A 26534-nucleotide genomic window follows, 5' to 3' on the forward strand; every position below is an offset into this window, starting at 1 on the left:
GAAGGAAATATACACAACTGGTTTACATGTTGTGGAGGAGATAGGTTAAAATATATCAGAAAAACGCCGGTCAAATATAAAATTTCACCTCCAAAATAGTTATAACATACACAACAAGGTAGTTCTCATTTGATATTTCCTCACCAATCTACGTTTGCTACTCCAGCCATCTACAAGATCTTGAAATAGTTGCCTTATTGTGTCAAAACGTGAACGTAAGATTATGCCACATAATGATTAGTTTTTGGCAGAATTTTAAATTTTTGATTTCGATTTTGTAACTATAATGAAATTGAAAACCAAATTTTTGGTGCCTCTGGGAGCACTTGGATGGACAATCAGCAGTTTCTAATATAGATACTTCTCAAACACTGTGTGTTTCGCTTCCTTCCACTTCATTTTATTCTATATACGCTATACAGGTACTGAATCTCTTGCACTGCGGCAGTTAATCTACGGTTCTTCAAACTCACTCGATCCCAGCCACGCAATTCTTCCAAAGATTTCCTGTTAAGTTCCGCGAACATCAGTAATAGAGCACCATATGAACTATAATCGGTTTAGTATGAGCCTAGCAGGCATCTGATATTTGTCCTTTTGGTAAGGATTCGAAACAATTGAATTAATTCTCTATATTACATTACATCAAAGTCTCTATGCCAATTACTTTGCGCATTCACTTCTCTCCCTCATTCGCTTTCCCTACTATGCTGGACAGTCCACAGGAATACTTGCTTGAGGGTTAAGGAAAAGAAGAATAAGTCCTTCCACCAGCTGCAACCTATAATCCATGATACTGGCCGTCCGAAAAATGTTTTCTTATCAGTAGACTTCATCGTTAGCGTTCTTCCATTCCATTGTTCGATATTTATGGTATCATAATTTCATTCACTTTTGTGTGGAGCACAGGCGAGAAAGGGGAATTTCCTAAAGAAACGTTCCAGACATAACATCCAAATTGTAAGCTAGAATCGGACGAATGAGGCCTATCGTTGCCGATATTTCAAATGAGTAAAACGGAACGAGTATGATTACGAAAAGTACATTTCATTGGTTTCCTACATCATGCCGATATTAATAATTTATTGATACAACATCTATTGATGCCATGTTCACAAAAATGGAGAATTTGGTAGATATTGTTTGGGAACTGCCAGTACGCTGAAGAGGTAAGACGTTTTAATGTATCTTCGTCTTGAGGTCGGTTACAGTGAAAATTTTCATACAGATTATTGTAGGACAACGTGTCTTCACTGCTTCATCAGACCCGTTGTCGCTTTCCTGTAGCGTGCATCAGCTGTTAACTATGGACAGTACAGATTTTTCGTGCTCGTTCCGTTTAATATCGCTTCTTAGTTTTAATGGTACTAATTTATACGATGTGATATGAACAGTGCTAAGCTTGTATCCCGTGCCTGTCGAGATCGCTCTCGTTACTGTGGGCGTTTCTTGCATTTATCGACACGTATGTGCACGCCAGCGTGGCCCGGGAGAGAAACGGTTTCAACCAGCGATGGAGCGGCAGGCGCACAGATGTTATCTTCGAAAATGGAAACACCTGAGACAGATTCTGCATTCAGTTCTGCATTGTATTGTTTCTTTCTTGTATTGTTGTGTTCTAAAGATTACAAAGATACATCAGATGGCAAACGAAAAAATACGGAATCTAAGAGCTTTTGGCACTACTAATAGAAGGTATTGGGTGACTGGACGCATCCTGTGTCTATAATTAATGTTAGGTGGAAGTGTGAGTGTGTGTTGGAGGAGCACGGGACAGGGAGTGGGTATGAAAGGGGGAAGAGCAAGACTTGCATCAAACCTGTATTCTGGCTGACCACTGAGCCATTCTGGTGCATTCTTTTAATGATGTTACAGGTTTTTTGTTTGGTAAACGCCTTTATTTGTTGGGACACGCAGCATAAGGACGTGGTCAAAAATATGGATAGCCAAACACACGACATATTACCACCCCTAATATGGAGTAGAAAAACCTCTGGCATTGAGAATATCACCCAGTCGTCTCGGGATAGACAAGTAAAGTGTCCCATGTAATGTGCAAGGGAACCTCATACCATTCTTCCTACAAAATAATGGGAAGTTTTCATAACGATGATGAAGGTGGGTAGCAATCACGAACACTTCTCCTCAAAGTAGACCGCAAAGATTAAATGATATTGAGATCTGTGGTGATTATGGGTGATGTGAAAATTCATTCTAGTGCTCACAAAACCAATCCGGGACAATGGGAGGTCTGTGAGCAGGAGCCCTGTCTTCTCGGATCACAGCATTGCCACTGGGGAACAAACGTTGTATCGTGGTATGTATCTGATGCGCCAAAATGATAATTTAATCTTTGGTAGTAATGTGACCTTGCGTAAGGACCACGAGGTCCATCGAATACCTCGATATGGCTGCCCAAATGACCACCAAACCCCACCATGTTCGACTCTTGGAATATAAACTCGGCCAGAAGATGTATATAGTGTGAACCTAGACTCATCCGATCAAACAAATTTCTTCCATTGCTCCCTAGTCCAGGTTTTATGTCTTCGGCACCACGTTTTCCCGTTAGAGACATTTGCATTAATTATGCGTGGTTTTTGGATTCCAGCCCGCTCGCAATTCTTTGCTTATGGAGTTCCCTTTGTGTTGTTTTCCCTTTGGCCCTGTTTGTGACTCCGATATTCAGTTCTGCAATGACTTTTGCATCTGTCGTCTTCTTACATTTCGTCACAGTCCTCCTCAATGACCATCTCCTACCATGACTCAACACATACTTTCGTCTGCGTTGTGATTTAGCGAATGATGTTTTTCCGCCTTCCCTGTATGCGATGTGAACCGCCGACGCCATGCCCCTTGAAACGGCAAACCCTTCCGCTACCGTAGTTACAGCAGTATCCACCACACCAGCACCAGGGATTCGCCCACGTTCGAACTCACTTAGCTCCGACATAATGCACTCAGAACAACACAGAACACTGTCGTTACCGTGACTGACATTTGCAACACACTGACAACATTTGCCGTTCGTGGTCATATACAACATCGTAACCTGCTGGCTAGTCTACAATCTGCATATATGTTCAAGCATGTATTTCTCGCGGTGTTTCCATATTTTTGTCCAATCCCTATGCCTCATAATAAAGTGGAAACTTCCTTCCAGCTTTAGAGCTCAGACATTCGTATTACCATTTTCTACTAGGAGTCTACTCCTACATCTACGTACAGGGTGGTCAGAAAGAGTGTCAAAAGCTTGTAAGGTTGTAGCATGGTAGGTTGTGCTCGGAAATAACTGTTGAGAAAAAAAATCGAAACGTTGCTCAGTTTCGAGTTAATCTGCATTGAAGTTAGACAGTCAGACCGTTGCGAGCGCTAATTTGAGCGGAGTGCCAGAGATTGTGTCGCCAAACCAGTTCTCCATTTTGTTTCCTATAACAAAAGGAGAAAGCCATGCCAAAATTGGACATGACGTATTAGATAGGATCGAACCCTAGCCGAGGGCTGAGCAATCTCGTGCGCCGTCATCTACGCTATGAGAAAAACTAACACTAATTGTATCTGCTTAAAATTGAGCGAGCAATGCCCTGTTTGGCTAACTTCAACGCCAATTAAGTCGGAAACGGCGCAACGTCTCCAATTTTTTCTTAATTATTTCTTAGCTAACGCACCCTGCAAAACCCTTACAAGCTGTCGAGTCTGTGTATACCCATACCTCCCCCCCCCCCCCCCCCCCCCCGATTCAGTGGTAAGATGCCGCAGTGGGTACCCCGTCAAAAACTGAACACAGATCAAGTATGAAAACAAGAAGAATGTGTACTGAACTGTAAAAAAAAAGCAAAATAGAAACAGTGAAAGGTCCAAGAAATAGAAGAGCGGTAAAGAGCAGCCAAAACCAACAATTGCGTGGTAGGTATGTGCTCATGATGTTTGACTGCAAGCAAGTGTGAAATGTTGAAAGCTTTCTCGTGCGAGTTTTTCTTTTTATTTCTTACAACATTATGAGCTATCACTGAAATGTTTGTTCTCTTTCTGTAGTCTTGGCAGTTGTCATACCATAGTTGGTTATAGAATATGAATCATGTGGTAAGAAAACATTACCGTCACAAGTAAATGTGATGAATAGTGGAAGCAAGCGAGATATCACACAATGAAAAAGCGAGAGTGAACTATATTACAACAAAGGAATTCAAGGATCAACATTTCCAAAACTGGAAGCAACATCAAAAACGTTAAAAACATATGTTGTAACAGAGTACAGAGAAAATATATGATGTTCATTTGTTTCAGCTTATGTTAAAAACTATTCCATGTTCATAATTTCCTTGGGTGTAATCAGATTAATACGAACACGTGTATCGGACAAGGTGACATATCTCACTAACTTACCAGGCGTACAAGTTAGGTGCGTCGATAAGAGATTCCTGTCATATCATATATGTACTGTCACTAATGCTGTGTATGAAACACCAAACATGATTTCCGGTGGAAGATTCAGTTGACTTGTCGCAATGTCATCAAACATTTGCGGATACCATTCGTAAACCACTTTCTTTGGCTTCTAATAGAGTAATTCTGCAGAATCAATTGTCATTATAGGTCCCTACTTTACACCTCGCTGTTCTAAACGGACGCTACACCACGCAACAGAGACAATTTGAATAAAGCGAACATTATATATGCCTGTTCGGCAGTCCAACAGTGTAACCACTTAACCATGACGCCACTTCTGTTCGTGGCTGCTATATATTCCACTTCTTGATCTTGGAGCGTTCCCTGATTATATTTTGCTTTTTTCAATAGCCCCGCACATATTCTTCCTGTTTTCATGCATGATCTGTGTGTCAGTTTTTGACGGGGTACCCACTGCGCCATCTTACCACTAAATCTGAGTGGGGTGCGATATGGAGTTTCCCTTGCCAGTGATGCGACTGCTACATCGCAGCAACATTCTCGACTGTCACTCCTTCTCCATCCGCCTGTTTACCTGTCCGTTTGCCTCAGTACATGCCTCAGTGTCTCGTATCATATATTCTTAATCTGTACGCTAGATATACAACGGTGGAAGCATAAGTCGCACAGTCTATCGTCCAATACAGGTTCTCTATATTTTCTGAGTAGGGTTTCGTGAGAACTAAGGAGCCTTCTAGATCTACATTTATACTCCGCAAGTCACTCAACGGTGTGTGGTGGAGGGCACTTTAAGTGCCACTGTCATTACCTCCGTTTCCTGTTCCAGTCGCGTATGGTTCACGGGAAGAACGACTGTCTGAAAGCCTCCTTGCGCGCTCTAATCTCTCTAATTTTACATTCGTGATCTCCTCAGGAGGTATAAGTAGGGGGAAACAATATATTCGATACCTCATCCAGAAACGCACCCTCTCTAAACCTGGCGAGCAAGCTACACCGCGATGCAGAGCGCCTCTCTTGCAGAGTCTGCCACTTGAGTTTATTAAACATCTCTGTAACGCTATCACGATTACCAAATAACCCTGTGACGAAACACGCCGCTCTTCTTTGGATCTTCTCTATCTCCTCCTGGTACGGATCCCACACTGATCAGCAATACTCAAGTATAGGTCGAACGAGTGTTTTGTAAGCCACCTCCTTTGTTGATGGACTACATTTTCTAAGGACTCTCCCAATGAATCTCAACCTGATACCCGCCTTACCAACAGTTAATTTTATATGATCATTCCACTTCAAATCGTTCCGCACGCATACTCCCAGATATTTTACAGAAGTAACTGCTACCAGTGTTTGTTCCGCTATCATATAATCATACAGTAAAGGATCCTTCTTTCTATGTATTCGCAATACATTACATTTGTCTATGTTAAGGGTCAGCTGCCACTCCCTGCACCAAGTGCTTATCCGCTGCAGATCTTCCTGCATTTCGCTACAATTTTCTAATGCTGCAACTTCTCTGTGTACTACAGCATCATCCGCGAAAACCCTCATGGAACTTCCGACACTATCTACTAGGTCATTTATATATATCGTGAAAAGCAATGGTCCCATAACACTCCCCTCTGGCATGCCAGAGGTTACTTTAACGTCTGTAGACGTCTCTCCACTGATAACAACATACTGTGTTCTGTTTGCTAAAAACTCTTCAATCCAGCCACACAGCTGGTCTGATATTCCGTAGGCTCTTACTTTGTTTATCAGGCGACAGTGTGCAACTGTATCGAATGCCATCCGGAAGTCAAGGAAAATAGCATCTACCTAGGAGCCTGTATCTAATATTTTCTGGATCTCATGAACAAATAAAGCGAGTTGGGTCTCACACGATCGCTGTTTCCGGAATCCGTGTTGATTCCTACAGAGTAGATTCTGGGTTTCGAAAAACGACATGATACTCGAGCAAAAAACATGCCTTTCATCCAAGAATTCCCATTTACGCTCGCTAAGCATTTTTGTTGCTCTTTCGTGTGATCTATGTCGACATGTTATGAGTGTAACAGCGCGCTTCCTGAATTCATCTGACCTCTGTTGTCATGACCACTTGATAATGATTCAAAATAGAGGAGCACATGATCTTACTTAATGATAATTTTACGAGATCGTCAAATTTCATGTAGGTTATGAGTATTTCCCCTGAAAAGCTACAGGATGTGACGTGCTCAAGATGTTCACTACCAATCAGGTAATCAAAATGCTGATGGGTTCTTTCTCTTTGCTATCGGTATTGCCTTAAGTTTATCCACATTTAAAGAGAGATACCAACCATTACAAGAGGAAATCTTTCAGCATTTCCTCAAGGTGATCTACTGGACGAAACTTATCCTTACACAATAGCATCCTCAGCAAATAATGTCACAGCACCTCAGATAGTATCTGATAAATCGTTTATTTATAACGGGGAATGTCAAAGAATCTATTATATTTCCGTGGTGCTGGGAGGTGTCGGTTGAGCTATTGCATTTGCGCCCAATAAGTTGTAAATCGGACCCCCGATGACTTTTTGGGGGAGCTGCCCTAATAACATGTGAAATTAAGAAAAACAGTGCCACGTAACGGAAACGTGTAACTGAGGAAAAGCTACTAGGGGTACTCCAATTAAAGATGAAAGTATAGGTACCTCTCCATATTAATGATGGGGTTCATCTAACTACAAAAGAAACTAGCAGTCAGAATCACTTTTCCATTTATTGCCGTAGAACATCAAACAAATGTATTACCAACTGAATTGAGTATTTAAAAATTTAATAACTGCATAAAAGGAGCGCAAATATGAAATACAATCTTGGTACAGGTGGGTGGACACGTGAAGGCACAACATGAATTCGCCCAATGACTGCAAAAATTGGTTAGTAGTCTAAGGAAAGAAACCAAAAAGCAAGTATAAAGACCTGAAGAAGCGCCAGATTGTATGACGGAAGTAACTAGTTGGCTGCGAACCATAAATCTGTGAAGTTAAGCCTGGATGTAAGTTAACTAGCCTCGCATACCCCCTCTATTCAGAGACTGCATCGCTAGATCGTTCTTACCTCTCTTATATTGTGTGGATCTGGAAGAGAGTGGCAGTAACGGCTGGAAATTTTGAGTCCACCTCGCAGTCTGTGCTGTACCCTAAGGTGAAGACATCCGTCCCTGAAGCGCCTTGGCAGCTAGTATCTACTCTTCACTGCTCCAGCTCTTTGGTCTATAAGCAGCAAACATTCTCTGAATTAACCTTCTAAACTTGGCTTGTTCCGCCAGCGCAGGAACCTCACTAACCAGTTGCAGCAGACCTTGCGAGTTAAGAACAAAAATAACTTTATAGGGAAGTTTAACAAACTCCCAGCCTCGCTCGTTTTGGTATGATGAACAAATAGTGCTGCTGTGTTGGGATCAGGGCAGAATACCTTTCCCACACCATGCAGGTTTCTAATCCCGATAACCAAAAGGCTTAAATGTAAAGACGCGAAGGGAAACATACATTCCACAGAGATAATTATCGTGAGCCGATCAGAGTCCCTGTTACTTCGATTCAAACGAACAAGCTTCCGTGGCGTGGCTACAGGCAAAGAGCCGGTCCCAGGGTCAACCATTCTGAGTGCTACATCTGACTTCCATTTTTATTTTCCGAAAAAGGATATCTCTTATTGTCTCGCACAATGCAGTTTTGCAACAGTCAGGCCACCCGTAAGACCCCTGGTGCGCGCAGATGGGAAATAGCGAATGTTTTATCCTCTACCTGCCCTGGACGGCTGCTTTCAGCGCCGAACAAGTTTATGAGGCTCTGATCACTTTAACTTCCATGTCCGGATACAGCTATAAGTGCTCCAAAGGCTACAGAAGGTAACAGGTCCCTCTCATCACAGTAAAAAGAGAGGAGCAGAAGGACTAATTAGCTGTGTGGACACTGGCTGTAGTGAATAATGCCAACAGTTATCAGGGACTGCTAAAGAAGCGACATACTGACTATTGCGACTTGAACATTACATTATAAAGTAGGCTATGTAACAGTTTGGGGATAATCTGTCGTTCAACAGCGTACATCTGATGCTCCTTATGTTTCTGTTGAATATTGACCGTTATCATCGCACAGGAAGCTCGACTCACATTTTTCTCCTCCTAACACATCAACAATGTTGTCTGAGAGTGCACAGAAACTTTTGTGTCCTCCAACAGGCATTGATGCAGTAATGTGTCAAAATGTTTGTAACTAATTTCACTGAATTTTTAACTGTGGGGAGTACTCACAAACGCTTATGTGAAGTCAACAGGATGATCACTGGGCCCAGAAGGTGGGACATCAGAAGGCGGTTCGGTGGAGATCCATGATCTGCAGCCAGCGGACAGACCATACGCGGCAGTCACATCTGACGTGTTTCAGCGAGTTGAAGATCTTGCTCACCATGTTCGACGCATTACGACTCGGCAGATAGTGCTGTTACTGTCGAACACCAAAGGAAGTGTGTATCCAATTACCTGTGCTCTTGGATATTCAAAAATGCGGGCAAGATGAACTGCGCACTATGTTATGCTGCAACACTAATATCTCAGAAAAAAGAAAAAAAATTCTAAGTAGTTTCAGCGTTTGCTAGAAACTCTTCAATTCAGTCACACAGTTGGTCCAATACTCCGCAGCTCGTATTTTGTTCATCAGACTGCAGTGCTAAACTGTATATAACGCCCTCCGAAAGGCAAGGAGCACGGCGTCTACCTGGGCGCTTGCATCTACTGCCTTCTGAGTCACGTGAGCGAAGAGAGCGAACTGTGTCACACGCGATCGATGTTTTCAGAACCCATTTTGATTCCTGCAGAGGAGATTTTGGTCTCCATTCCGCGAACGTTGGCACCATTATGAGAGATACCTGCATAAACGAACATCATCAAATACCCCTCAACACAAGTTTTAATTTCATTTGTCCTCGGAGTCTTTCGCGGCGGCATACATGAATAAAACTTTCTCGGATTTCAAGCAGTGTCAGTTCTAATAACGTCCTCGAGCTTTCGATGACCATCTTCGCCATTGTCGTCAGGAGTTCACTGACTGCCGGAGCTGCTACGGCTTCTTGCTTATATATGCACGATGACATCATAAGAAGCCAATCAGATAGACCCAACGTGGCGCGCGCGCGTAAGTGTATCCGGGCAGCTAGTGGAGCTATTGCCCGTGGCAGAACCGGTGACATCAGGTGGCGCCAGGGGCAGGCGCCACGTTTGAAACTGCCGCTCCAGCGTCGCGCATCTGTCTGTGCTTTCTTTCGATGTCCAACGCCCGTCCCCATGCCCTGCTGAGTGTGTACCCCTTGTCTCTGTTGAAATTGTTGCTGTTTAAACGAATCTCGGCCGCTTCCTTTATAACGGAGTCCCAATATGTAGATGCGTGAGCCAACAATTTTGAATTTTCGTACCGTATTTTATGTCCGTTTCGTAGGTTTTATGGATTACTAAAGACCCGGGTCGACTTATGCACGCGCGCCACATTGGGTCTATCTGATTGGCTGCTGATGATGTCATCATGCCTGCATAAGCGAAAAACCGGAGCAGCCTCGACAGTCAGTGAACTCCTGATGACGGTGGCGGAGATGGCCATCGAAAGCTCGAGGATTTTATTAGAACTGACACTGCTTGAAAACCGAGAACGTTTCATTCAAGTTTTAATTCTGTTGGCGTCTCGATCCGTTCCGTGTCGCCGACGCGAGAGTCAGTCAACGGCACACTCTGACGGTGAATAATACCAGCTTCTTTTCACTTTAGGCGCCAATCTTCTACTCTTGGAGCGCAACAAAGGCGACCATCAGTATCATCGATAAGTATAAAGATTGTTCAAACGAAAAGATACGAAACGTCTTAACAAGAAATCGTTTAAAATTAAAATTTGCCGCTTTCGAATAACGTAGTGAGACACATATTTGCGTAAGACATGTCAGAGCTCGCATGAAAATAGTAAAGTGTTCATTTAGAGAGTGTGACGTTAAATAAATAGTCAGAAGCTGGCTCTTGTGTCCTTGCCAAACACTTAAGTGTGTTTCAAACTGCCACCCGACATACACGTTTGAGAACTTGAGAACTGTTCCACTGGGACAGTCTAGAAATCAGTTACAGGGAAGTCAAGAAACATTGACTCATCCTGACCTCGAGGCTCCTTGTGACAGAGCTACACCCAGGCCATTTGCGCCTGTGTCCCCTGAGTAAAGCTGTGCCCTCAGCAGACAAGGCGGCGCTCACCAACTTTTTCGACGTCGGAGGTTCGATACTCATAGATCTCCTGGAGCGCGGAAAAACCACTAACAGTGATGTATGTACTGTAGACACTACGTAGCCAATGCAACTATCAAGAACAAACGGCCTTTCCTGATCATGGAGGGCGTGATAGTGCTCTACAATAAAGCGCGTCCACACGTCTCCAAGGTCAAATAAAGTACACTGAGGAACTTCAAGTGGAATCAGCACGAACATCCGCCCTACAGCTCGGAAAAATCACCATGCGACTTGCATGTGTACGGTCCGTTAAAAAAATAAAGCCTTCCCAGTGAAGTGCTTCAATTCGGACGACGAGTTGAAGGACACATTGGAAGACTTTCCCCTGTCACAGCCACTCTTGGAACAGGGAACACTTCGGCTCTTGACACAGTGGGATAACTGTGATCAAGACTCTGTGATCACTTTTCAATAACGCCTTCAGTTGCACCGACACCCTTATTACGTTCCTTTTCCTTTGACGACCCCTCATAGGTAAACAATTACGTTCTTCTTCATGTTAATTTTAGCTGTTGCATGTCACATAATAATCAGAAATTGTGAAATATACTGAAATATTGTATCAAGGACAATGATATTTGACAGCGATTGATTCTGATATAATCTTTCCCGTGCTACTCAGAGTTTGGTTTGTGTAAGGACTGCGACACGCTCTGCCAGTTGGCTGACTCTCCGGCGCTTGTATCCTCAGCAGTAGCAGTATCTCGTCGCTGCGGCATCCCGACGGAGCGTCGAACCCGGACCTCAACCTGAAGGAGGAGTTGGAGCGAGACGACGAAGAGCCGCCCCCGGAGCTGCCGCCCCCGCTGGCACCTGCCGCCTCGTGGCGGCTGTGGGCGCAGCAGCGGCCGCCCGTCGTGGGGGAGGCGGCAGCCCCACCTGCCGGCGCTGCGGGGGCGGCGTCGGCGTCGGCGTCGGGTTCGGCGTCGGCGCCAGCGGCGCCGGCTGGGGGTCGTGTAGCGCGCGTCGTTCCCAGGACAAAGGCCACGCTCGACGCTGACGCCAGTAAGTGACGTTGTTAGGGAAGCCTCTCATGTGTACACCTTCTTATGATGTTCATTTTCCATAACAGGCTCATCTGCGTCTATACCTACATGATCATTCTGCATTTCACAATTGTCGTGTCCCGAAAAGGAGTGCGAAGAGCACGTAGCTGAAGTCACACTGGTCTCACCTTAGTCGACTAGTCGATGAGTGGAAGATTGCGTGGGCTGGTTACACAACTCCGACAGCTGCTAGATACAAGCTGTAAGTGGTGCACAGTACGGTACTCGGTGAGGATAAGTAAGGAATCAGGATAAAAATTCTAAGTGCTCCCATTAGCTAAGTACCACTTGAAAAATCCTCTGGCACTATTTGTCAAACCCACTTCTCACAAGTAGTCTATCTGATGCTCTGAATAATCTATCTCCGCCACAACGGAAGTTGCCGAGGCTAGTCAACCTAAGTCCGATGTCCGGCGATATGTGAGCTGTGCCGATCAGCTCCTATTTATATGGCCCTTAGCCCTGCTTTCACAACACTCTGAACAGCTGGTCACGTTTGCAATGCTCTTCCATTGCCATATTTGTTCATATCTGGAGACTCCTTTCTGTTGCTGGCTGAGTATCGACATGCGTTGATTAACATAATGGACTCCCATTCGGGAGGACGGCGGTTCAAACCCGCCTCCAGCCATCTGTTTTGGATTTTCCGTAATTTCCCTAAATCCCTCCGGGCTAGCGGCAATGGTTCCTTTGAAAGGGCACGACCAATATCCTTCCCTGTCCTTGAAACACTCAGAGTTTGTGCTCCGTCTCTAATGTCCTCAATGTGAGGCCTCAATCTTCCTTCCTTCCTCCTTCATGCAGCTAGTCTTGAAGCCCTGAGTCTGTGTTTATCACAACGAGCCTCGAAGTCAGCCCTCACTGTTATCACATCAAAAGAATGAAGTTAGGTACCTATCTTCCCTGCAGCCTACTTCTAGACTGCCTCAGTGGAACAGTTCTCAAATGTTCTAATGTGTATGTCTGGCGGGACTGACGTTTGTAATACACTTAAGTGTTTGGCGGGGGGATTAGTGGAACTAGTTTCTCACCATTTCTTTACCGTTACGCACGTGAAATGAAAACTTAATTATCTCCAAACAAACTCTGACATCTCGCATTTTAGAATGACTATCGTTTCATCCTTTGTAGATGGAAGTCAATAAAATCTTTTGGCATTCAGAGGATAAAGTTGGTGACTGAAATTGTAACAAATGACAAGCCACTAGAAAGACTGAAGTAAATAAACTTCTTAGGAAGTACCATCACTTTCACTTGTGACAAAGACGTGCCGCAGTAAACCTAAAGATTTAACTCTACTAATGTGACCAAATGCAGAACAATAAAAATAATTTTTTTGTTTTCGCTAGAGCCACACTCAGGCAAATTTTTTGATCGATGCTGCCGCCATTTAACTACAATAATTTTTATTTTATTGTTGTACCATCCATAACTCGGCCTTAGGCCATTTTAAATTACAGAAACTTATTTATATGTCAAAAGACATCAGACAGATACGAAATACAAATCCTTATCGAAGAAGTATATCTAGTCATATAGGCCAGATCTATCATTAGTAAAACTGAGAACATCTCTAAAACGCCTGAATATGTTGCAGACTTTTATTTTGGGACAGCTTCTATATGAAACTGCTAACCAATAAAAAGGTATGCATCACACTATTGTGTCTCAACATGTTGAATCTAATACCGTGCAACAATCGTTGGTAAGATCCATCCCGGAGGAGAGAGTATTACAGTCTGGGCAATGTTTTGATAGCATTCTCTGGGTGATCCTGTCGCTCTGGAAGGCACGACACATCAACAAAAGTATGCATATATTTTTGGGGATTACGTCCATCCCTACATGGATTTTGTTTTTCCTCGATCTCTATGGCATCTTCCAGCATAGTGCTTAGAGCCATTTGAACCATCTCGCTCCTCATAGTGGCACAGCGATAGCATGAGGGTGGTCTCTTACCCGGCGATCATTACGTTGTCTTAACACCCGATCAGCAGTAGCATCTTTTGCAGTGATACCAAGAGCATGGATCAGTGAGTAGTGAGGTCACATGTTCTCGGATGATAGCAGGTTCAGTATGAGTAGTGATCATGATACGCGGGAACACGTAATGCACCCACACACATCGTTGCACGTGTTCAGTTTGGTGCTCCAGGTGTTTCGATGTGGGGAGTATGTGTATCATAGTCGTAACAGCCCCCTAATCTGTGCATTCAACAGTCAATGTTATTGTGTCAACCTAGTTCTTCCACGTGTGAGTCTATTAAGGGGTACGTACTGTTCTTATATCATTTTTGTGGAAGACAGTGCTTGATTTCATTGATCAGCGTAGATGTAGGAGGTTTTAGAACGAGAGGATATTAAAAGGACTGGCTGACCTGCCCTTTCCCACGACTTAAATCCCATCGATCACGTGCGCAATGCGTTGGGAGACGCACCGCAGCTGTTTACATGCACGAATGACCGTCATGCACATGGCGACCACACTGGTGTAAGAATCAAACACCCTACTGCAAGGACTCTTTACCAAGCTTGTAGCAAGTATTAGAGCACGTTGCAGAAATAGCATTACCGTCCTTGGTGATCACTAATGCTATCAAGGACCATGTTTAGTCTTGTCATTTGGTAGAATTGTGTGTGTTGCCGGGACGTCGTGAGTAGACGTCTTCATCAGGTGTTTCCTGAGACTAGTTGACGAGCTGACCTTGTCCCATATTTATGACTGGGCAGTGTGTGGCGCTCCCTATACCGTCCGCGCTCACGGTGACAATTTCTGGCGGTGGTATCAGTCTCCAGGCGTTCCATCTTCGCTCCGCACCCGCATCGAACATCCCAAGGCGTTCCCTATTGGGTCTGCGCCCGATGGGAGCAATCCTAGCACTATCATAGCTCTGTTGAAGTTCCTTATGCTGTCCGCGACCGCGGCGAGTTTCTCCCTTGGCCGAGCCAGTCTCCTGGCCTGAACCCGGTATGCGCCTGTGAGGTGCGCTTCCTGCGGCATCCGGCTGCTGTGGGAGCTGCATATTATAATGGCCATCCTTCAAGGAGCTTGCTGCCGCCTGGTATCGCGTATGCCGTTCTGTTCCGTTACCTACGCCCTTGGAGGTCTGTAGTTCGTTCCTGGAGGAGGGAACGTTCTTCCGTTGTTTCTATAGTAGTACTAAAGCAGGATTCCACGCAGTACGAAGCTGATATCCCGCTTCCCGCTTGATCAAGTACTCTGCCATCTTGATTTCAATCGATTCATTTAAGGACACTAGTCCAGATTCGGACGGTCTGAGCCAGGATCCTGGTTTTGTCATAATCCATGCTAAGTCCAGGCAATGCTCTGCTATTGCAGATTTAGTTACCCGCCGTAGCCTGCTATGTCACTGGTGTTCTTTACATCTTATTTCAACTGATCTGGTAGTTTGACCGATGTAAGACATCCCCCGTTCACAGGGTATATGGTACACACCAGGTTTCCTTAACCCCAAATCATCCTTGACAGTTCCAAGAGCGTCCTTATCTTGATAGGTGGGAAGAACACATTCTTGATGTAGTGTTTCATCAAGATTCTGTTGATCTTGTAAGAGTGTTGTCAGTACTCCTTGCTTCTGTGCTGGGTGATGGCAGCTGTCAGCCTGTAGATATAAGTCAGTGTGTGTTGGTTTCCTGTACATGCTGTGGCCTAAGGTGCCGTTTGCCTTCCTCTTTAGCAGGACATCACTCTCTTGTTCCATGGTGAACTTGATGTTGGGTTGGTTTGTGTTCAGATGGTCCAGAAACTCATCCAGTCTTCTCTTGCCATGTGGCCAGATGACGAACGTGTAATGAACGTATCTGAAGAAACATGTCGTCTTGTAGGCAGCAGTTGTAAGAACCTCATCCTCGAATTTCTCCACAAACAGATTCGCCACTACTGGAGATAAGGGGCTACCCATGGCCACTCCTTCAGTCTGCTCATAGAATTGGCCTCCACGATGTCAAAATATGCTTGCAAATATCCAGCAAGGCTCAAATTTCTCACTAATTACATCGATGTGTCCTGAAGTGGTACCCTGATGAATAGAGACACCACATCAAAACTGACCATGATTTCTGTGTCCGAGATCCGTAGGTTGTTGAGACGTTCTACAAAGTCCAAGGAGTTGCGGATGTGGTGGACACACTTCCACACATATGGTGTCAACATCTTCTTAAGGTAGGAGGCTGTAGGGTAGGTGACTGCACCGATACTACTGACAATCCACCTGATTCTACGGGATGACAACAAATCGACGGGAAAGTCTTAGAAACTATATGTTAAGTCTTTTTTAATGTCCAGGGAACCACAATAAATAGCGATAATATCAGTGCAGTAATTGTGTTTGAGTAAGTGTTATTTCTGTTTGTCTGTCTGAGTATTTCTTTCAGCTTCTGTACAATACTCCAGTTATTTATAAATCTGGTCCAAATTCCATCGGGCTATGTCACTTGGCAGTGATACACCACGCGGAAGTTGCTTTCACCCACAAGTTTTGAGCACCAGTGCGGTTTACACCCAGCTGCTAAATCGTTACAGTACAGGAAATGAGGATTAGAAATATTGTATAGTCACTACAAGGTGACCAGTGGCGCGCTCTTGTTGCAGTGTCGGTGCTACAGTACTGCCGGGAGGACGTGGCGCGCCTGGAGCGCCGCTGGACGGAGGTTCGCGCCAGCCAGGTGCGGGAGCTGCGCCAGCAGCAGGCGGGGCTCAGGCGGGAGTTGGCCGACGCCAAGGCGCGCCTCCTGCTGCCCACTTCCCGCTGGGGCTACGACCGTACGTGAGTCTCCGCGCCGCCTCATCTACTCTACTCTACTATACCGTCTACTAAGCTACGTTACCAACACTGGCTAACACGAAGACAAGCCACCTCTCGCTACCTGTTAACCTCCTCCCTTTGACTCCGTGCATACATAAGTCCCTGCACTGCCTCGTCTAATCTCTCCCTCTCTTCCAGGATAGGCTATCCACACTGCCCGACACTAAGGCAGGACACTTCCTGAGCTCCATTCTCTGAGGCCCCGACTATATGTGAGTCTTAGAGTGCCTCAATTATCTTCCAAACTTTCTAGTAGGCTAGGCTACAGCACTGACCAACAACAAAGCGTGCTTTCTGCTTACCTCCTCCAACTGGGGATTCGATCATACACGAATCTTCACGCCAGCTACTCTCTTCCTAGCTCTCTGCTGGGCTAGGCTACACACGGGCTGTCAAGAGCCGAGTCTATGGCTTAGAGTACCGAACCCGCATGGAGAAGCTGTGTTAGCAGCACTCATTCTTCCCCATTCGCTTTCTACACGACTCTGTTCCACACAGCCGGCAGTTTTCTCGCTCGTCTACAGGTGAGCGATCTCCCACCTCTAACAGTTGCATGGCCTTTCCCAGTGAATAAGGAAAAATGGCGGTTTGCAAAGTCACAGTGCTGTGCAAGGTGTCATGGTGGCGCATCGAGCCCGCCTGCGCTCACACGCAACTTTGCAGTCTATACGTAAGTGAATGAGATTCACAACGCCATAACTTCTGTGCAGTCCACTGTGTTACAAGGGTGAGTAGTATCACTCATCTTCAGCGAAGTCCGACAAGCTATAAGAATATTATTCGTCCTTTGTCTCGTACACCACAAGCGAGGGAAGACTATTCAGATTGACATCTAAATGGCTCCACTACAACTCTGACTGATTCTGCATTATGAAGGAATCTGCCCTAAACCTATACTAAGTTCACATGTCTGTTCCAAATTTACTTCCTGTTGCATGCCTTCCGTTATGGCTATGACCATAAATTAATTTCTATGCAGCATCACATAATGTTTTCCTAACTTTCTTGACTACTCTCACTAACTGATGCAAAGGTACCTGTTAACTAGGTCGTTGACGTTTCTCTGCCAACAACTCTGTCTCCACCTCACTTCGTTACGTAACGTGACCCAAGTCTATATCCACATCATGCTACCCACCTCTTGCTGATACTAACAACGTGCTCACATCGAGTCCTCTGCCACATCAAATCAGTTTCTAAACCTGATTATAATATCCAGCACCAAGCCATCCATCTTACCGTCTGTCTCCAAATGGGGCAACAACCTGTTATAACAAGGAATAACACAATAAATGTATTACCGTTCTACAGTTTATTTACACAGCACTCGCACAAATAAGTCTATTACCAATTACCAAATTGTAGATCAGCACTTTATGGAAAATTATACATAATGGATGGTGGTTATAACAATGAACAGGAAGAGCAAGTGAAACACAGAATTCCGGCGGAAATCACAAGTCTGTTGACACACTAAGTCTAGTGAACGTTATTAGCAGCACATGATGGATCGCGCCGTTGATCTTTGCTGAGGTTTAATGGTAATGGATACCACACAACTGTATGTGATTATGATCACAATGTATATCTGTAGATCTGTATATTACCTATAAAGGCAAACGTAAATTTACACAACTTATTGTCCACGATCCATTGAACATTGAAAATATGAGGTCACCCTATTAAATCCCCAGCTCTGTCTTAATCGAAATAAATGACCTATACAGGGCTTGACAACACATCAGCTGCTGCCCACTTCTCTGCGGGTCTTTAAAGATATGGAAGCTCCTACACAGCATCGCCAGCTCTGTCCCTGCACATCTTTATTATGTACATTGAAAGGCTCCTGCTGGTCACCGCTGCTAAGTTACAGTAGTTGAGTTTTCTCATTGCATCATTAACCATCTCCCTACACAGGTTGATTCCAGGGCACATCAGCTGTTACTAACCTGGTGCTATGCCTGCAACCATACACAAGGCTCCATGCCACATACTCAACTCTGTCCGTAGCCATTTATGGTACTTATACCGACTGACGTAATGGCAGAAGTTGACGGAATCTGGTTGGGACTACCGCTGTATGTTTCCCTGCTATACACTGTCAGCCTTGTGGGTAAGCCTTTAAACTGCCTACATTTGACGATGGGAAGGCATGCGACTTATTTACTATCTCCTGCTGTGAGTACAACTGTATGTGAGGTTGAGATCACAAATCTGTCCCCAACTTTTGTTCTGCTTGCACTGGTGAATGACAACGCACACAGCTTGTTGCCTGAGTTCCATGCCTCAATCATGTAGGAGTCACCCCACAAAGTTTCCAACTGCCTCCTTGTCAACAGATGTTTCCTTGCTCATGGGAAGACACAACGTCTGCTTTCCAGTTCATTAAGGGGCTATGATGACACACGCGTCCCTATGCTGATTTTCTAGCGCTGGCCCTATCTCTCTGTACTATACACATTGTGTAACAGCAAGCCATTATTCCTGATGCATACTTCCTCCTGGGATAACACTGTAACCAGCCGTTCCGCTACATCGTCAATTCTTTTCGCCTTTTTCACTGTCTGATGAAGAGTTATGTCAGCTGATGACTGCCTCCTGTTGTCATTAAGATGCTGTGTGAGTACCTGTTCTACTTAAGAAAACCTATGTTGCTGATTCTCTATACTACCAGCACTGGCGAAAAAGCAGGGTACTCTTATCAGAAGGCCATATTCATCTGGGAGCCTACCACGGCATTTGTTGACTATCTCACTGGTCTTACATCTCTATGGGTGTCACTGCATCACATGACCCACTCTACTATTACCCCTCAATTACAAACCCTCTAGTCGACAACAAGGAACTTCACCTAATGACCCTCTAGCACAGAGCCACAACAATGTATGTGTCCTCATGCGATATCACCATTTCTGCCACTAACTGGTTACACTGGATTAGAGCATGGAAGACATCTTTCTACGTTTTACCTTCAATGTTTATGTCTTGAATTACCACGCTGCATATTTGAGGAATCCTAAATACCCATACCACACTTCCAGATGTTGCTTACATAGAGCAGAAGCTCATACTGTACTTCCACATGTATATATATAATATATATATATATATATATATATGTGACTGTGTACGTCTCTGTGTAGGTATATAGGGCGGTCCATTGATAGTGACAAGGCCAAATATCTAACGAAATAAGCGTCAAACGAAAAAACTACAAAGAACGAAACTTGTCTAGCTTGAAGGGGGAAACCAAATGACGCTATTGTTGGCCCGCTAGATGGCGCATCCATAGGTCAAACGGATATCAACTGCGTTTTTTTTAAAAACAGGAACCCCCATTTTTTATTACATATTCGTGTAGTAAGTTAAGAAATATGAATGTTTTAGTTGGACCACTTCTTTCGCTTTGTGACAGATGGCCCTGTAATAGTCACAAACGTGGTATCACGTAACATTCCGCCAGTGCGGACGGTATTTGCTTCGTGATACATTACCCATGTTAAAATGGACCGTTTACCAATTGCAGAGAACGTCGATATACTGTTGATGTATGGCTATTTTTATCAAATTTCCCAACGGGCGTGTGCTATGTATGCTGTTCGGTATCCTGGACGACACCATCCAAGTGTCCGGACCGTTAGCCGGAGAAGTTACGTTATTTAAGGAAACAGGAAGTGTTCAGTCACATGTGAAACGTCAACCACGACCTGCAACAAATGATGATGCCTAAGTAGGTGTTTTTCGCTGCTGTCGCGGTTAATCGGCACGTTAGTAGCAGACAAATTGCCCGAGAATCGGGAATTTCAAAAACGTCGGTGTTGAGAATGCTACATCAACATCGATTGCAACTGTACCATATTTCTATGCACCAGGAACTGCAAAATGACGACTTTGAAGTACGTGTGCAGTTCTGTCACTGGGAAAACGAGAAATTACGGGACAATGACAGAGTTTTTGCACGCGTTTTATTTAGTGACGAAGCGTCATTCACCAACAGCGGTAACGTAAACCGGCATAATATGCACTATCCACGACACGTGTAACATCAGCGACGTTGGCGGGTTAATGTATGGTGCGGCATTGTGGGAGGAAGGATAATTGGCCCCAATTTTATCGATGGCAGTCTAAATGGTGCAATGTATGTTGATTTCCTACGTAATGTTCTAGCGATGTTACTACAAGACGTTTCACTGCATAACAGAATGGCGATGTACTTCCAACATGATGGATGTCCGGCACATAGCTCCCGTGCGGTTGAAGCGGTATTTAGTAGCATAGTTCATGAAAGGGGATTGGTCATCGAAGCTCTATATCATGGCCCGCATGTTCACCGGATCTGACGTCCCCGGATTTCTTTCTGTGGGGAAAGTTGAAGGATATTTGCTACCGTGATCCACCAACAACGCCTGACAACATGCGTCAGCGCATTGTCAATGTATGTACGAACATTACGGAAGGCGAACTACTCGCTGTTGAGAGGAATGTCGTTACACGTATTGCCAGATTCATTCAAGTTGACGGACATCATTTTGAGCATTTATTGCATTAATGTGGTATTTACAGGTAACCACGCTGTAACAACATACTTTCTCAGAAATGATAAGTTCACAAAGGTACATGTATCACATTGGAACAACCGAAATAAAATGTTCAAACGTACCTACGTTCTATATTTTAATTTAAAGAACCTACCTCTTACCAACTGTTCGTCCAAATTTGTGAGCTATGTTTGTGGCTATTACAGTGCCATCTGTCACAAAGAGCAAAAAGTGGTCCAACTAAAACATTGATATTTCTTAACGTACTACACGGATATGTGATTAAAAATGTGGGTTCCTATTTAAAAAAAAAACGTTGTTGATATTCGTTCGACCTATGGCAGCGCCATCTAGCGGGATAAACCATAACGACATCTGGTTTCCCCCTTCAAGCTAGACAAGTTTCGTTTATTGTTGTTTTTTTGACCCTTATTTCTTGAGCTATTTGGCCCGGTCACGATCAATGGACCACCCTACATATGGTGGATTACATAGTTACATGATTCTGTGTCAGCAATTCTTTTGCTCATGTCGCTAACGGCTCTTAGATCCCTTTTCTACTTTAGGGTGAGCAACAAATATGTACACCAAGTATTTTGCCATTAGATACCCATTACTATGTGAAAAGTATTCACTGAATGTTTAGAGAACGTTTGTCTGTTTTTTTCTTTCCCTGCAGAAATAAGAAATAACTCTCGATGTCAGTATCATATTTGCCGGATAAAATGCATCCAGCACCTTTGGATATCAGGCAGTACCTGACCTACAAATTGCGTGTAACTAGATGTCCAGGAACAGGCTACTACCTTGCAGAAAGGGACGCGTATGAAATAGATGTTGCAAGGGCGGGCTTTGGCAAATATGTTCCAGTGCACGTGGAGGAGAGCATGGACCCACGGGCGCCGGGCTTTGTGGAGGCCCTGCAGCGGGAGACGGAGATTCTGCGCAAGCGCGTAGCGGCCTGCAAGTCGCGGGTGCTGATGGCCACGTGTTTTGACTGCCACACACCGACGCCACCCCTGCCGCCGTGGACGCGGCCGCCTCGCTGACGCCGGCGTCGCGGCAATCGTGCCGCCTACGACGCCCACCTAAGCAGCTCACCCTACCACCCTACCTCACATCCGTCACCAAGATTTCAGCCAGTCTTGCAGCCATCTGCCTGTCCCGCAGCTGTTGCCCTGTCTCGCAGCTGTCCTGTCTTGCAGCTGTCGCCTTGTCTTGAAGTTATCATCCCATCTCCCAAACAATGGTCAGTTCGGCAGGCAACTGCCATCATTTCTCCCAGCCATTGTCCAGTCTTGCAGCCACCATATTGTCTCACAGCCATCACTACGCCTAGTAATGTTTCATGTGCCTCGGAGGTATCACTAACACTCGTACTGATGCCAAGCGTAGCAGCTGTTGTCCGAATTCTCTGGGTTTAACAGACTGCTCTAAATTTCTTTCTTTTTGCGCCTCGATACCGATGTTTCTCCTCTGTACTGTGAATGTAGTGTGACAAAAATTTACACATACAAAATGCAGCCTGAACTTGATGTATTGTTTCCCTGAGAGAGAAATACGTTTTATGGTTCAGAAGGTGCGTTCTTACTGTTAAGAGTTATGGATGCGAAACTAATATTGGAAAAAGAGTTCAACGAAGAACCAGTTAAGTTCCTTTTCCTTTTTAATGAATAAATTATGCCAAGTGCTTTGATCTGTTTTTTCAGTATGAGAAAATTGGGACACAGATTTCTCGACAAAAGTTTAAAGGTCTCTTCCTGAATATTAGCAATGTGAACACTGAAGCCACTTCAGTTACGTGATAGTGAACTATTTGCGACACATGTTTATCTGAAGCTCTGAAGTTGAGGCACATTTGTTGGACTGGCCTGTAAGCCATTTTCAAAATTTTAGTAACTAAAACTTCCAGAATGAAATCTTTTGCTGAGTCCTAAGCCTGTCGTAGGAAGTATATCACATTTACTTTCCTTATTAATCTGAAGAATGAGATCTGCATTTCATATTAAAATGCGTTTCTCTGGAAATACATTGTAGACTCGATTTTATTATTACTCCCGGGGATAGTGATCCAGCAAGATACAAGACAGCTTCTTTAAAAATATGAAGCAGAGATTTTAACTGGTCGAAAACATCGATCAAAGGATAATCAGGTGAGCCAGTCAGTCAGAGTCTTGTCCACGAAAGGGCAAGGTTTGCAGTCGAGTTCCAATGGGACAGGAACAATCCATTAAGAAGTCATAATATAGTTTACGCACTGTTCTAAACAGTATTTCTTGCAGTTAACAAACTGAAGAGAAGCTACCAATTTACTGTTTTTCTTAAAGACCGCATTATTAAGACATCAGTTTTCCACTAGGCTGATGCTGACAAGTCTTCCATTCTCATTCATGCCCCATCCTTCTTGCAGTAAGATTTGAAAAGGAAGTGAAGTGGTCTGCCAGAAGGCTACGTAGAACCGCAGCAACGTAACATACATAAGAGAAGTGTACTGGAAAGATCCACAAATCTTGTAAATTCAGTGCTCTAAACGTTTTATACGTCGTAAGAACGTCATTTTCTGTAAAATATCGAATTTTTCACATTTTTATGTTGTTGTCTTGGCACTTACTGACACTGACGATGTACTACACATTTGTAATTACATAGACTTTTGTCTTCTGTAAACAGGGTCGCTCATGATAAACATTAGATCGATTTCAATCCTGCAGCATAATAAATTATTTTATAATTAAATCTTGTTAATATTGTATTGATAAAGACTTTCTTACCAAAGATTCAAAACTTTACTGAAATTTAAAAGTGTTTTTAAACATATGACAATTTGTAGTATCATGAAACTGAGATGAGAAGAATGGTTATAATGGTCTACTATGAACCAGAGTGGACTATGTCAGGAGAGCCCCCTACTGGCTTAAAATTTATCACTTGAAAGACAGTCCATGTTACTAAGTCAAGTAGGTGATATTTTAGCTCTGTTCCAGTAAAGAGTTGGAATAATTAATTGATCGAAGAAAGAGAGATGAATGTTCATACTGTGACTGACTCAAAACACGAATTTCGTCTGGCGAGAAGTCTTAGTACATCGTACTGCCTTCTGCCAAAGGCGAAACATTTCAAATGTTTCATCGTAGGATTACATCGCCGAAGTTTTTAAATTAATTACTTTCCATGCAATGAATAACGTAATGTTTGGGCCTATAATCTTACTTAAAACTACATTCAGATTGCTAGCGACTACCCGCATAGCATGTGAAACGCATTTTATTGTTAGCTTTTTATACATTTAAAATACTTTTCCATCGATAGCTAGCAACGCAAGACTGGTTCGAGTTAAAGACTGGATTTTTAAAAATGTTTCTTCTTACCGAAGCATGTTTTCTAATTTATTAGATAATAATAGTTTTTGTATATTTAGTGTTCCCAAAACTAGGTTATTCTTGTTCCACGCGCGTTTTCATTTGAAATACCATATTTATAGTAGTAAATATTTCTAAATCTCAAATAATCAATCTGAAAAGGGAGATACTTGAAACACAGTATTATGAAATTGATGTTCAAAGTATTTTTTGTCTGGATGAATACACATTATCATTATTAATATCACTTTACCTCTTCTTTTATGTGTTGCAAAACTGCAAATTTCCTACTTAAACCTAGGTCCTCTCTAAGATTTCAATGTATATTGTGAGACTTGTATTTTCTTTTCCCTTTATAAAACACGCTAATTGTGTGTGCTGCAGTTCTCTCAGACACAGTCTCATTTCCTCTGTATTCTCTCTTGGGACCACATTTTCTATAAATATACGGTAAAGACAAAGGTAGCCATCACTTCTGTTTGAATACAGTTCCGCCATTAACAGATAACATCATTCTTGTACCATAACAATATTGTGTTGCTATAAACAATTACTTACCACTATTGTTTTCATCATAAGCGAAGTGGATAAATGTTACAGAAGACGAAATCATAACAAAAATGAAGGATTTATAGCAAAATAATGAAAATAATTTTGTGGCTTTAAATTTGTTCAGTATATCGTCATGTAATGAATAATATTTTAATCAATATGAAATTGATTGTGTCCAGAAAAATTATCTTGTATGCATAGAGGTATTGGTACATAATTTTGATGTCTCTCGGCCTATAGCATGACAAAAGGATTAAAGTGTTAATAGAATTTGGTAAAAATTATAATTTTCTGTAGATGTCAGAATACAGTTTCTTTCTAGAGATCTCTGGTTTATTGGACCGATCGTAGACGAAGACTGATCAAACGTGTGAATTTCTGGAAGCTGGAAGTTAGTGGCGGAGAAGAGTGTACCTACATGCAATTGTATAATTTTTATAGAGTGCTTATGATCGATGTTCAATGAACGTTTTATGGAAATGTATTTGTGAATAATGTAGTATTCGTATAGAGATGGTTAGAATTTGTAACGTTGTTTTATATCGATTCGCTGTTATTGTTTGTCTTGTTTTACTCGCGTTGGTGAGTGACCACTGACCGTGTAAATGATGCCTCTCAGAAAACTTCGCTGTGTCCTTCGAGGATTGTATAGTTTATTCGACACTGTTGACTATTCTCTGTTTGTTAAAACAGTTGTATGTATGTCTGCTTCTATTGAAACTAACAGCAACTTTATGTGTATCTGTTTAATCCTGAGAGCTGTAATATAAAAGTATTGTTGTACTTTTGTATAATCTACGCTATAACAGATTTTATATGTGTAAATGCGGTGTAAATACAGATCTTCCGAAAGAAATGGCTCATGACGATTTCTGTTACATTATTGAGATTCTGTAACCTGTACTACAATCTAAATGTAATATATATGGTTTCCCTGATGCTTAACGAATAAACTAATTATGACCGACAACCTTTTGAATAGCGGTCAAATGCACTTACTCAATGCGATGGGTAAAGTTGTACGCTGCAGCCTGTGTGACTCTTTGCAGAAGTCTTACTTTCACCAGTAAAATGAGTATTTGGGAAGAGTGATTTTCCGTAGTGTACACTAATAAACACGAGTCACTTATTTTTTGTCTGTGCAAGTATTACCTGCCAAATACTAAACTAACTGACGTGCATATACAGCGGACTTTAGTCTGGTGTTTTTAATAAGATGTTCATACGCATGTACGTACCCTCCACGCTCGGTTAAATGGCAATGCGTTAGCAAGAATGTCATTCAACTAGCTATTGTAAAGATTAAGGTAAGTTGAAAATAGTGATTTTCAAAAGATTTAGGGACACATAGGGAGGAAACGTAATTAATCAGTTCTGTGAAACAACTTTAGTTGCATGTTCTTCCATTAGTGGAGGCGAATGTTCTCAGAAGAATCTTTGATGTACAAAACGATGGTAGATACGACACTGTCACGTCTGTAAGAGTCCAGTTTGATGAGGATGTCATTTTATATTTCT

General features: G+C 43.2%; 1 protein-coding gene across 1 annotated transcript in view; it reads left to right on the plus strand.

Annotated features, from left to right (window-relative positions):
• The window catches only part of LOC126278815 (uncharacterized), a 36089-nt gene extending 10217 nt beyond the window's left edge, over positions 1–25872 (plus strand). The window contains exons 3-5 of the mRNA XM_049979088.1: positions 11387–11700; positions 16354–16524; positions 21976–25872. Of these exons, the coding sequence (XP_049835045.1) occupies positions 11387–11700; positions 16354–16524; positions 21976–22154 (664 nt within the window). The 3' untranslated portion in view covers positions 22155–25872. The remainder of the gene's footprint in view (positions 1–11386; positions 11701–16353; positions 16525–21975) is intronic.
• The last annotated feature ends 662 nt before the right edge of the window (positions 25873–26534 follow it).

This window comes from Schistocerca gregaria, chromosome 6, assembly GCF_023897955.1.
Source record: "Schistocerca gregaria isolate iqSchGreg1 chromosome 6, iqSchGreg1.2, whole genome shotgun sequence".
Taxonomy (NCBI): domain Eukaryota; kingdom Metazoa; phylum Arthropoda; class Insecta; order Orthoptera; family Acrididae; genus Schistocerca; species Schistocerca gregaria.